The 11,328-nt window shown below is 51.0% G+C and overlaps 1 protein-coding gene across 2 annotated transcripts; it reads left to right on the forward strand.

Annotated features, from left to right (window-relative positions):
• The first annotated feature begins 5,977 nt into the window (after positions 1 to 5,977).
• LOC120511910 lies at positions 5,978 to 8,033 on the forward strand. 2 transcript variants are annotated; one of them, XM_039729552.1, is made up of 2 exons: positions 5,978 to 6,573; positions 6,986 to 8,033. In XM_039729552.1, the coding sequence occupies exons 1-2, from the start codon at positions 6,559 to 6,561 to the stop codon at positions 7,931 to 7,933; spliced, it is 963 nt and encodes a 320-aa protein (XP_039585486.1). In that variant the 5' UTR covers positions 5,978 to 6,558; the 3' UTR covers positions 7,934 to 8,033. The 2 variants fall into 2 exon arrangements, with proteins under 2 accessions (XP_039585486.1, XP_039585487.1); XM_039729553.1 differs by lacking the exon at positions 5,978 to 6,573 and adding an exon at positions 6,664 to 6,806 and having other exon boundaries at positions 6,858 to 8,031.
• The last annotated feature ends 3,295 nt before the right edge of the window (positions 8,034 to 11,328 follow it).

Consider the following 11,328-nt stretch of genomic DNA (forward strand, 5'->3'; position numbering starts at 1 on the left):
CCAGGGTCCCCTCAATGTCCCCAATGTCCCCATGTCCCCAATGTCCCTGCAATGTCCCCAATATCCCCAAGGTCCCCCCATTATCCCAATTGTCCCCAATGACCCTGATGTCCCCTCCTTGTCTCCAGTGCTCCAATGTCCCCCACCAATGTCCCCATGTCCCCAATGTCCCTGCAATGTCCCCAATATCCCCAAGGTCCCCCCATTATCCCAATTGTCCCCAATGACCCTGATGTCCCCTCCTTGTCTCCAGTGCTCCAATGTCCCCCAAATGTCCCTGATGTCCCCAATATTCCCCCAGTGTCCCCATTATCCCCAATGTCCGCAATGTCCCTATGTCCCCCCATTATCCCAATTGTCACCAATGTCCCCTTACCCTCAATGTCCCCCATTGTCCCGATGTCCCCCCAGTGTTCCCCAAATGTCCCTGATGTCCCCTCATTGTCCCCGATGTCCCCAATGTCCCCAGTGCCCCAATGTCCCCCCATTGTCCCCATGTCCCCCCAAATGTCCCCAATGTCCCCTTATCCTCAATGTCCCCAATGTCCCCCCAATGTCCCCAGTGCCCCAATGTCCCGTCATTGTCCCCATGTCCCCAATGTCCCCATTGTCCCCAGTGTCCCCTCATTGCCCCAATGTCCCCTCAATGTCCCCGATGTCCCCTATGTTCCCCCAGTGTCCCCAACGTCCCCAACATCCCCCCATTGTTCCCACGTCCCTGATGTCCCCATTGTCCCCTCATTGTCCACAACGTCCGCTTGTCCTGAGTGACCCAATGTCCCCTCAATGTCTCCAATGTCCCCCGCTGTCTCCATTGTCCCCGATGTCCCCAATGTCCCTGGTGTCCCCGCCGAGGGCACTGTCCCTCCCGCAGTGTCCTTGTTCATCTCCACGCTGACCCCCAGCCTGAGCCAGCTGAGCTGCCAGCACAGTCTCTGTTTTTCTCTCCGGGGGGGCTGCCCAACATCCCAAGTCTCTTCCACCCCTGCACGGTCTAATAACTTCTACTTTTGTATCTTTTGGGGCTCCCGGCCTCCTCCCTGTCATGGCCTCCCCTGCCCCACCCAGACGCAGCTGGGCAGGGGAGAGGTCCAGACTCCACTCACCAGCGCTGGATTCCAAAGAGGAAGTCTCTCTGGGAATCTCCTGCTTTTAACCCCTGTGTGTTCTCAGAGGCGTATCCAAACCTCAGTGGCCACCACAAGTGCCAATTTCAGATCTGGCCACTGATTGGTTTGACCTAGACTTTTCCAGAAACACACTTCCGGGTCAAACCACGACATGGCCCCAGATGTCCCCCGTGTGTGTCACCGCCAGTGTCACCCCGTGTTCACCGTGCCAACGTCCTCGATGTCCCCTTGATGTCCCCCAGTGTCCCATGTCCTTGGTGTCCCCAATGCCGCATTGTCCCCAATGTCCTCAATATCCCCCCAGTGTCCCCAATGCCGCATTGTCCCCAGTGTCCCCCCAATGTTCCTCCAGTGTTCCCCAAATGTCCCCGATGTCCTCAATGTCCCCCAAATGTCCCTGATGTCCCCCATATCCCCTTACCCTCAATGTCCCCAGTGTCCCCCCAGTGTCCCTCCATTATCCCAATTGTCCCCGATGTCCCCAATGTCCCCTTGTCCCCCCATTGTCCCCATGCCCCCCCAGCCCCTCAATGTCCCCCCATGTCCCCAGTGTCCCCTACCCTCAATGGGAGGGGTCCTCCCGGCCGCTAGGGGGCGCTGCTGGGACTGGAACCCTGCTGGCTGCTAGGGGGCGCTGTACCGCCTTGGTCCTCCCGGCCACTAGGGGGAACTGTGGGCGTGGAACCACCTCGGTCCTCCCGGCCGCTAGGGGTGCCGCTGGCACTGGACGGCCTCGCTCCTCCCAGCTGCTAGGGGGCGCTGTGAGCATGGACAGCCTTGATTCTCCCAGCCACTAGGGGGCACTACAAGCGCGGAACTGCCTTGGTCCTCCCAGCCGCTAGGGGGTGCTGCAGACAGGGACCTGCCATGGTCCTCCCAGCCACCAGGGGGCGCCACTGACGCGGCCCTTTTCCTTGGTCCTCCCAGCCGCCGGGGGGCGCCATGGAGGTGTCGCTGCAGCTGCCGCCGCTCTCGGTGTCTGACGACGGCTCCTTCGTCTGCTCCGTGACCACGCCCCATGGGCAGGTGCAGCAGGTGCTGCGGATGAACGTGATTGGTCAGTGCCACGGGGGGCTGGGGGCGGTGCGAGGGCTCCCAGTATATCCCAGTATGTCCCAGTGCCCCTCTCTGTGCCCACACTGGGCTGGCAGAGCTCTGGAGTCAGCATGGATGGGCTCCCAGTATGTCCCAGTATGTCCCAGTGCCCCTCTCTGTGCCCACACTGGGCTGGCAGAGCTCTGGGGTCAGTATGGACGGGCTCCCAGTATATCCCAGTATATCCCAGTGCCCCTCTCTGTGCCCACACTGGGCTGGCAGAGCTCTGGAGTCAGCATGGATGGGCTCCCAGTATGTCCCAGTATGTCCCAGTGCCCCACAAATGGCGCTGCTGGGATGGGGGGGTTCAGATGTGTGCACATGATCCGTACTGGGCTGTACTGGATCCCACCCAGAGCCCATTAATGGCTCCCAGTCCCTCCCAGTCTGTCCCAGTGCCCCCAGCTCACTGTTCCTCTGTCCCTCTGTCCCCAGGTGTCCCTGCTGCTGTCCCTGCTGTCCCTGGGGCTCTCGGCCGATCTCCCAGTCCATTCCAGTCCCTCCCAGTTCCCTCTCAGTCCCTCCCAGTCCATTCCCAGTCCCTCCCAGAGCCCCCAGCTCACTGTTCCCATGTCCCCGTGGCACCCGGGGACACCTCTGGGGACACCTACAGCTGCCTGGTGACACACGCGGCGTGGGACAGGTCACACAGGGTCAGCGTGGAGGTGACAGGTGAGGGGACATCAGGGACAGGGTTGGGGACACTGGGGACAGCGGGGGACAGCTCCAGCTGCCTGGTGACGCGCGGCCTGGGACGTGCCACACAGGATCACTGCGCAGGTGACAGGTGAGGGGACAGCTGGGGACATCAGGGACAGGGTTTGGGTCATTGGGGACATCAGGGATGGGATTTGGGGACATCAGGGACAGGGTTTGGGGACAGCTGCAGCTGCCTGGTGACACACGTGGCGTGGGACAGGCCACACAGGGTCAGCGTGGAGGTGACAGGTGAGGGGACAGCTGGGGACAGGGGTTGGGGACACCTGGGGACATCGAGGGTGGGGTTAGGGACATCAGGAATGGGCTTGGGGACACCAAAAACAGGGTTGGGGACACCTGGGATGGAGTTGGGGACACCAGGAGCAGGGTTGGGGACACCTGGGGACATTGGGGACAGGGTTGGGGACATCAGGAATGGGCTTGGGGACAGCTGGGATGGGGCTGGGGACACAGGGACAGGGTTGGGGACATCAGGGACAGGGTTAGGGACACTGGGGACAGGGTCATTGGGGACAGCTGCAGCTGCCTGGTGACACACGCGGCCTGGGACACGCCTGTCAGGGAAATGTCACCAAAACTCCCCAAAATCCCCAATCCCCTCAATGTCCCAAATGTCCCCAAAATGCCCAAATGTCCCCAGACCTCCCAAACGTCCTCAATGTCCCCAAACCTTCCCAATGTCCCCAAATGTCCCCAAATCTCTCCAATGTCCCCAATGTCACCAAATGTCCCCAAAGTCCTCAAAGTCCCCAAATGTCCCTAAATGTCCTCAAAGTCCCCAAATGTTCCCAATCCCCAATGATGTCCCCAATGTCCTCAATCCCCCCACTGTCCCCAAACCTTCCCGATGTCCCCGAAGTCCCCACATGTCCCCCTTCATCTCCATATTTGATGTCCCCAAGTGTCCCCTCCTCTCCCATGGGACACCTGCCATGTCCCCAACCCCCAAAAACGGCCCCAAAGTCCCCAAAAAATGTCCCCAAAGCCCCCCAAAGTTCCCAATCCCCAATGTCCCCAAGTGTCCCCAAATGTCCCCAGAACTCCCCAATGTCCCCAAGCCCCCCAAATAAAGGTATTTTTTAAGTATTTATTTTTAAAAGAATTCTTTTCAAATAATTAATTTCAAATTATTAATGTCAAATTATTCTTTTCCAATCATTATTTTCAATTTGTTAATGTCAAATTATTAATGTCAAATTATTAATTTCAAATTGTTTTCAAATTATTAATTTCAAATTACTATTTTCAAATTATTAATTTCAAATTATTGTTTTCAAATTATTAATTTCAAATTACTATTTTCAAATTATTAATTTCAAATTATTGTTTTCAAATTATTAATTTCAACTTATTAATGTCAAATTATTAATTTCTAATTATTGTTTTCAAATTATTCATGTCAAGTTATTAACTTCAAATTATTATTTTCAAATTATTAATGTCAAATTATTAATTTAAAATTATTCATTTCAAATTGTTAATTTCAAATTATTAACTTCAAATCATGTCAAATTATTAATTTCAAATCATTATTTTAATTTTATTAATGTCAAGTTATCAATGTCAAATTATTATTTTCAAATTATTAATGTCAAATTATTAATTTAAAATTATTCATTTCAAATTGTTAATTTCAAATTATTAACTTCAAATCATGTCAAATTATTAATTTCAAATCATTATTTTAATTTTATTAATGTCAAGTTATCAATGTCAAATTATTATTTTCAAATTATTAATGTCAAATTATTAATTTAAAATTATTCATTTCAAATTGTTAATTTCAAATTAAGTCCTCAAAGTCCCCAAATGTCCCTAAATGTCCTCAAAGTCCCCAAATGTTCCCAATCCCCAATGATGTCCCCAATGTCCTCAATCCCCCCACTGTCCCCAAACCTTCCCGATGTCCCCGAAGTCCCCACATGTCCCCCTTCATCTCCATATTTGATGTCCCCAAGTGTCCCCTCCTCTCCCATGGGACACCTGCCATGTCCCCAACCCCCAAAAACGGCCCCAAAGTCCCCAAAAAATGTCCCCAAAGCCCCCCAAAGTTCCCAATCCCCAATGTCCCCAAGTGTCCCCAAATGTCCCCAGAACTCCCCAATGTCCCCAAGCCCCCCAAATAAAGGTATTTTTTAAGTATTTATTTTTAAAAGAATTCTTTTCAAATAATTAATTTCAAATTATTAATGTCAAATTATTCTTTTCCAATCATTATTTTCAATTTGTTAATGTCAAATTATTAATGTCAAATTATTAATTTCAAATTGTTTTCAAATTATTAATTTCAAATTACTATTTTCAAATTATTAATTTCAAATTATTGTTTTCAAATTATTAATTTCAACTTATTAATGTCAAATTATTAATTTCTAATTATTGTTTTCAAATTATTCATGTCAAGTTATTAACTTCAAATTATTATTTTCAAATTATTAATGTCAAATTATTAATTTAAAATTATTCATTTCAAATTGTTAATTTCAAATTATTAACTTCAAATCATGTCAAATTATTAATTTCAAATCATTATTTTAATTTTATTAATGTCAAGTTATCAATGTCAAATTATTATTTTCAAATTATTAATGTCAAATTATTAATTTAAAATTATTCATTTCAAATTGTTAATTTCAAATTATTAACTTCAAATCATGTCAAATTATTAATTTCAAATCATTATTTTAATTTTATTAATGTCAAGTTATCAATGTCAAATTATTATTTTCAAATTATTAATGTCAAGTTAATAATGTTAAATTATTATTTTCAAATTATTAATGTGAAATTGTTAATTTAAAATTATTAATTTAAAAATACGTCAAATTATTAATTTCAAATTATTACTTTCAAATTATTAATGTCAAAATATTATTTTAAAATATTAATATTAATATTAATGTCAAATTATTATTCCCAAATTACTAAAGAATGTATTATCAAGTGAAAATTATTTAAATTATTAAATATTTAAATTAAATATTAAAATTACTCATTATAACGAATTTAATCTTTTCAAATATAATTTCAGAAATTATTTCTTTTAACATGATTCATTTTTAAAATATTGATTTTTGATCTCAATCCCGGCTCGCTGCCACCCCCGAGCCCTGCTGCAACGGGCAAAAACTACAAAATAATTATAAAACACCGGATAATTATAATAATTCCATTAACGATCGGAAATATTTCTAATTAAAATGATTCCGTTTTAATTCTATTTCACCAATAACACAAAGTATTTCCACCCAACGGGGCTGCTCTGAAAGCAAAGCCGCTGAGAGCCTCCAAACGAGAAACAGAATTTATCAGAAAAAGGGAAAAAAACCCCAAATATTTGAAATAATTAAAAAAATAAATAAATAAATTAATTCAGAAACCGAGTCAGAATGCTGTGCTTCCGCCGGAAGTTGCCGCTGACGCCGCTGCGGGAAGAACTTCCGCCAGTACTTCCGCCAGTACTTGCGCCAGGCGCGGCTCCTGATTGGCGCGGTCCTGCCGCCATCTTGGCCGGCAGCAATCCGCCCCTCTGTAGTTCGGGGCCTTTCCGCGTGTGCCGCTCCCGGGCATCATCCTCCGGCACCGGAGCGTCCCCAGGGCGTCCCCCGTGAGCATGGAGCCCCGAGAGGTGCGACAGGGGGGACACGGTGGGGCAGGGGGGACACGGTGGGGCAGGGGACACGGTGGGGCAGGGGGGACACACGGTGGGGAAGGGGACACAGTGGGGCAGAGGACACACAGTGGGGCAGAGGACACACAGTGGGGCAGGGGACCCGGGAGCTGGCGGGGAGTGCAGAGGGGACTGCGGGCAAGTGGCAGGGGCTACGAGGGGGGTGCACAAGGGACAGCAGAGGGGACAGGGAAGTAGCACGGGCTACGAGGGGGGTGGCACATGGGGGCAGAGGGAACAAGGGAGGGACAGAGGGGAGAGCAGAGCGCTCCAGGGAGGCGACAAAGCAGACCCTGGGAGGGTGCAGGGGCCACCCCTGGACGCCACAAGTGCCACCAGGTCCCTGACACCTCCCCTTCCCCTTCCCCAGCTGCTGGAGCTGCTGGTGGCCGTGGTGGCCATCTTGGGCGAGCTGGTGACCACTGTGGCAGGGCCGAACAGGGACGTGATGCTGGCCGTGTCCCGAGGGTCCCTGTGCAGGGCCCTGAGCAATTTCACTCTGCACCTCCAGAACACCCTCTGCCACCACCATGGCACCTCCCTGGGCCCCAGCAGACTCAAGCCCTGGTGGCAAGGCCGTGGTGCCTACCTGGACTTCTTCCATGACCCCGCCGCGGACGACCGCAGTGTCATGTTCCTGGGCCACCGCATCATCACCTCCCTGGGCCAGGCCCTGGCCAACCTCGGGGCCACCCCTGGGACCACCTGGGCCGATGTCAGAGCCGCGGCCAGCAACTGGCGGGAGCTGGTGGACACCCTCATGGAGAGCTGGTCCCGGCTGGCCGAGGAGGCCACCAGGCTCCGCTTCAGCTGGGAGGACGCGGCCACCAGGAGGGGACTGCGGGCGGAGGTGGCCCTGGGGCTGCTGGAGCGCTTGGCGGCCGCGTGTGACAGAGCCGTGGCGTACCCCCGGGAGCTGCGGCGCCGGGTTGCGGAGATCGAGACCGCCCTGGAGCTGACAACGGAGCCATGCCCTGATTTCCGCGCAGCTTTGGAGGCTGCGGTGGCCGAGGCCGAGCAGCTGTGGGATGCCAGCGCCCTCCTGTTCAGTGATCAGCTGCAGGGGATACTTCGTGACCTCCACAATCTTCTCTCACAAGCCCACGGCGGCCACGGTTACCCCGGTGGCCCCAGCAGCAGTGCAGTGGCCCAGCGGTGCCAAGAGGCCACCGACGATGTCCCGAGGCTGCTGCAGGCGCGGAGTCGGGACTCCCACGTCATCGTCGTCGAGCTGGTGTCACCTCTGCAGAGATTCATGGACACTGTCAGGTCACTTTGGGAACGCGTGCGGCGGCAGGGGCTGAATGAGCTGCGCTGAGCCCTGACCCCAGCCCCCCAAAAACCACACCAGCACCTCGTGTCCCCCTGAACCCCCTGGAGCCCAGCCCCCCAAAAACCACACCCGCACCTCCTTGTGTCCCCCTGAACCCCCTGGAGCCCAGACCCCCAAAAACCACACCAGCACCTCCTTGTGTCCCCCTGAACCCCCTGGAGCCCAGACCCCCAAAAACCACACCAGCACCTCCTTGTGTCCCCCTGAACCCCCTGGAGCACACCCGCACCTCCTTGTGTCCCCCCCGAACCCCCTGGAGCACTGGCCCCCCTCACCGGGAAGTGGCACTGGGCCCTCCTTCGTGTAGCGACCCCCCAGCACCGGGCCCGGGCCCCCTTTGTGCGCTGCGGGGAGCTCTGAGAACGCCCCCGGCCCTCCAGACGCCTGAGCCCGGACGATGCCAGCACAGCCTCACCCGACGGACGAGGGCACTCCTCGCAGGGCAGATCCAGCAGGGTTTCTTGAGAGAAGAAACCCAAGGGTACGGCCGGGGTGAGGAGAAAAGCGAGCACGTAAAAAAAGCCTCCTTCGCTGCCAGGAATGCGGGGCAAGGAGCCAGAAATAGCGCAGGGGCCAGGGCGCATAACCGGGGCAAGGAAGGAGGAGCCGGGGTGCGAATCCTCCAACCGGGAAGGGAGGCAGGGGAGGAGTTGAGGTGTGGTGACGCGGGACACACCAATGGGGACACAGTGGGAGCGGTTACTCGGGGAAAACCAGTGGGAGCAGGGCCGCAGAACGTTCTGGAACGGGGTGGGACGGGCAGCCCTGGGCTGCTGGCAGTGCGTCTGTGTTGGCTGGGGGGGCACAGGGGGGTCCCCAGTGCTTGGGGGTCCCTTGGGGCTCGGTCCTGTGACCCCCCCCCCTTTTTATTAGCTGGGGCCCCCCCGGTGAGAGACACTGGTCAGAATTGGAATTTTTATAAAAGTTTGTAAAGGGATAAAGTCCAGCACTGGCTGCTTGATGATTTCCCAAAAGCTGATCTCAAACACTGTTACATGGCAGTGGTGCGTGCATATTCATAAGGTTATCTGCATATTCATAATGGCTTGTTATTCACAATGGTTTGTGCATATTCATAATCAGTTCTGTTCACTGTCGTTATTGATGAGGGGAGGAGGGCATTGAGTCTTTCGTTAGTAATATAATACATATAAAAGTACATTTATCATAAAATCCAAGATATTATATATTACACTGCAATTTATAAAAGCTAAGGTAGTATTGAGACATAAACTTTAAGTGTGGAGGACTTTGCGAACAGCTGGCTAGCTGACAAAGGTCACACTGACATAACACCGTTAGTTAAGGAAGAAGGAGACAGGTATAGGAGCCAGCAGTCAGTGTCTATATCAGGCAAGGGCACTGTGCCCTTGGTGCAACATCAGGATGGGGGAGAGGATCGTTAGGTAGAAATATGAAGAAAAGATGAGAACAGCTACAACATAGTAGCCGCAAGAATGCTAAGGTAGGTGTAGTTAGCTGATAACTAACTAACCAATAATGAGCTCGCCTTTTGCAATATGTATTAGCCTCATTAACACTAATATAAATTATGTGCCTATCAATAAAGTTCTGAGATTGCTGATCACTCATATTGCGTGCCGCATTTCTCCCGCTGATTGCCGCATTTAAGGAATCAGGAATTTTAGAGGAGCTAGGATTTTAGTTAGAGGTAAGCTTTATTTGGGTTAATTGAAATGAATGGCTAGGCCTTATTGAAGTTAAGAGTTAATAGTTAACCAATAATTGGTTGCTTGTCAACACAATGTTTGGTTAATAATGAAGAATATAGAAACTGATAACTTGTAGGAACATAAAGCAATTGTGGGCCTCCTCTGTTCTGGGACCAATTGGAAACAGGGAATGGGAGCTCTGCCAAGGGTTCGTTTGTCACATTTGCACTGAAAAGGCAGAAAGGTCAGAACGAAGAAGACTTCTCCATTTACTTCCTCATTTTAGGACCCCTCCCCATGAAAAGGACCACTGAGCCATTTCCAGGAACAAACCACGCATGCTTAATGGCTTTTGAACTAATTAGCACATGAAGGGGATGGGGAAGTGCCAAAGCTATGACTATTTATTTGTATTTTGTGTATTCAATACTTGTAGAGATAAAAGGACCCTGAAATCACCTGTAAATTTCTGTGTGTATTTGGGAGCTATCCCACAATAAACCTACACTTTTTAACTTTAAACTGTTAAGAGTCTTTGTCCATCACAGTTGGATATCAGTGTTAGATCAATATCCATACTTTTTCTATAAATCAGTATATATTACTGTACTAATGTAGAAACATGTATATTGTATATGCATATATAATACATAGGTATTATGTATATTACTAGAATCTAAGGCAGTAAATATTACACTCCTATTTATAAAAGCTACACGGCGCTCACACGCGCTGGCAGACCAAAAGTAGTAATTACAAATTGCACCAGATCAGGATTTGGTCATCGATAACAGCTGGCAAAACAAACGTTAATACATCAGTGGCAAAGCCAGCAACGGTATTCGTTATTTACAACACCCCCTTATCACCAGGGCCCCCCCCTGCCCCGATGTCTCCATTCCAGGGTCACCAGATGTGTCCCAGTGCCACCAGTTCCACCCCAGTGCCACCGGCCCAGTGTCGCCAGTCCCTTCCTGATGTCTCCATCCCCGTGTCCCCTCCCAGTGTCCCCAATCCTGTTCCAGTATCCCCGTCCCAGTATCCCTGTCCCAGTGCCACCAGTCCCCTCTCACTGTCCCCAGTTCCATCCCAGTGCCACCAGTTCCATCTCAGTGCCACCAGTTCTGTCCCATTGTCACCACCCCAGTGTCCCCAGGGCTGGGTGTGCCCAGTGCCACCAACCCACTGTCATCATTCCAGTGCCACCATCCCTGTGTCCCCAGTTCCAGCCCAGTGCCACCAGTTCTGTCCCACTGTCACCATCCAGTGCCACCAGTTCAATCTCACCAACCCAGTTCCAGCCCAGTGTCCCCAGTCCTGTCCCAGTGCCACCAGTCCAGTGCTCCCAGTTCCATCCCAGTGCTCCCAGTGCCAGCACCTCATTATCCCCATACCAATGTCACCAGCCCAATGCCACCAGTTCCATCCCAGTGTCCCCAGTCCCATCCCAATGCCACTATCCCAGCTTATCTGTGACCAGTCCCTCCTGATGCCCCCATCCCAGTGCCACCAGTCCCCTCCCATTGTCCCCAGTTCCATCCCAGTGCCACCACCCCTCTGTCCCCAGGGCTGTCCCAGTGCCACCACCTCTGTCTCATCTTTCCAGTGCCACCAGTTCAGTCCCACTCTCACCAGTGTTTTTGGGGGTTTTGGGGGGTCCCAGATGAAGTCTTTGGGGATCCTTGGGGGCTTTGGGGAGATCCTGGA

The sequence above is a fragment of the Passer montanus genome, unplaced genomic scaffold (genome assembly GCF_014805655.1).
Source record: "Passer montanus isolate IOZ18808 unplaced genomic scaffold, ASM1480565v1 scaffold696, whole genome shotgun sequence".
NCBI classification, from domain to species: Eukaryota; Metazoa; Chordata; class Aves; order Passeriformes; family Passeridae; genus Passer; species Passer montanus.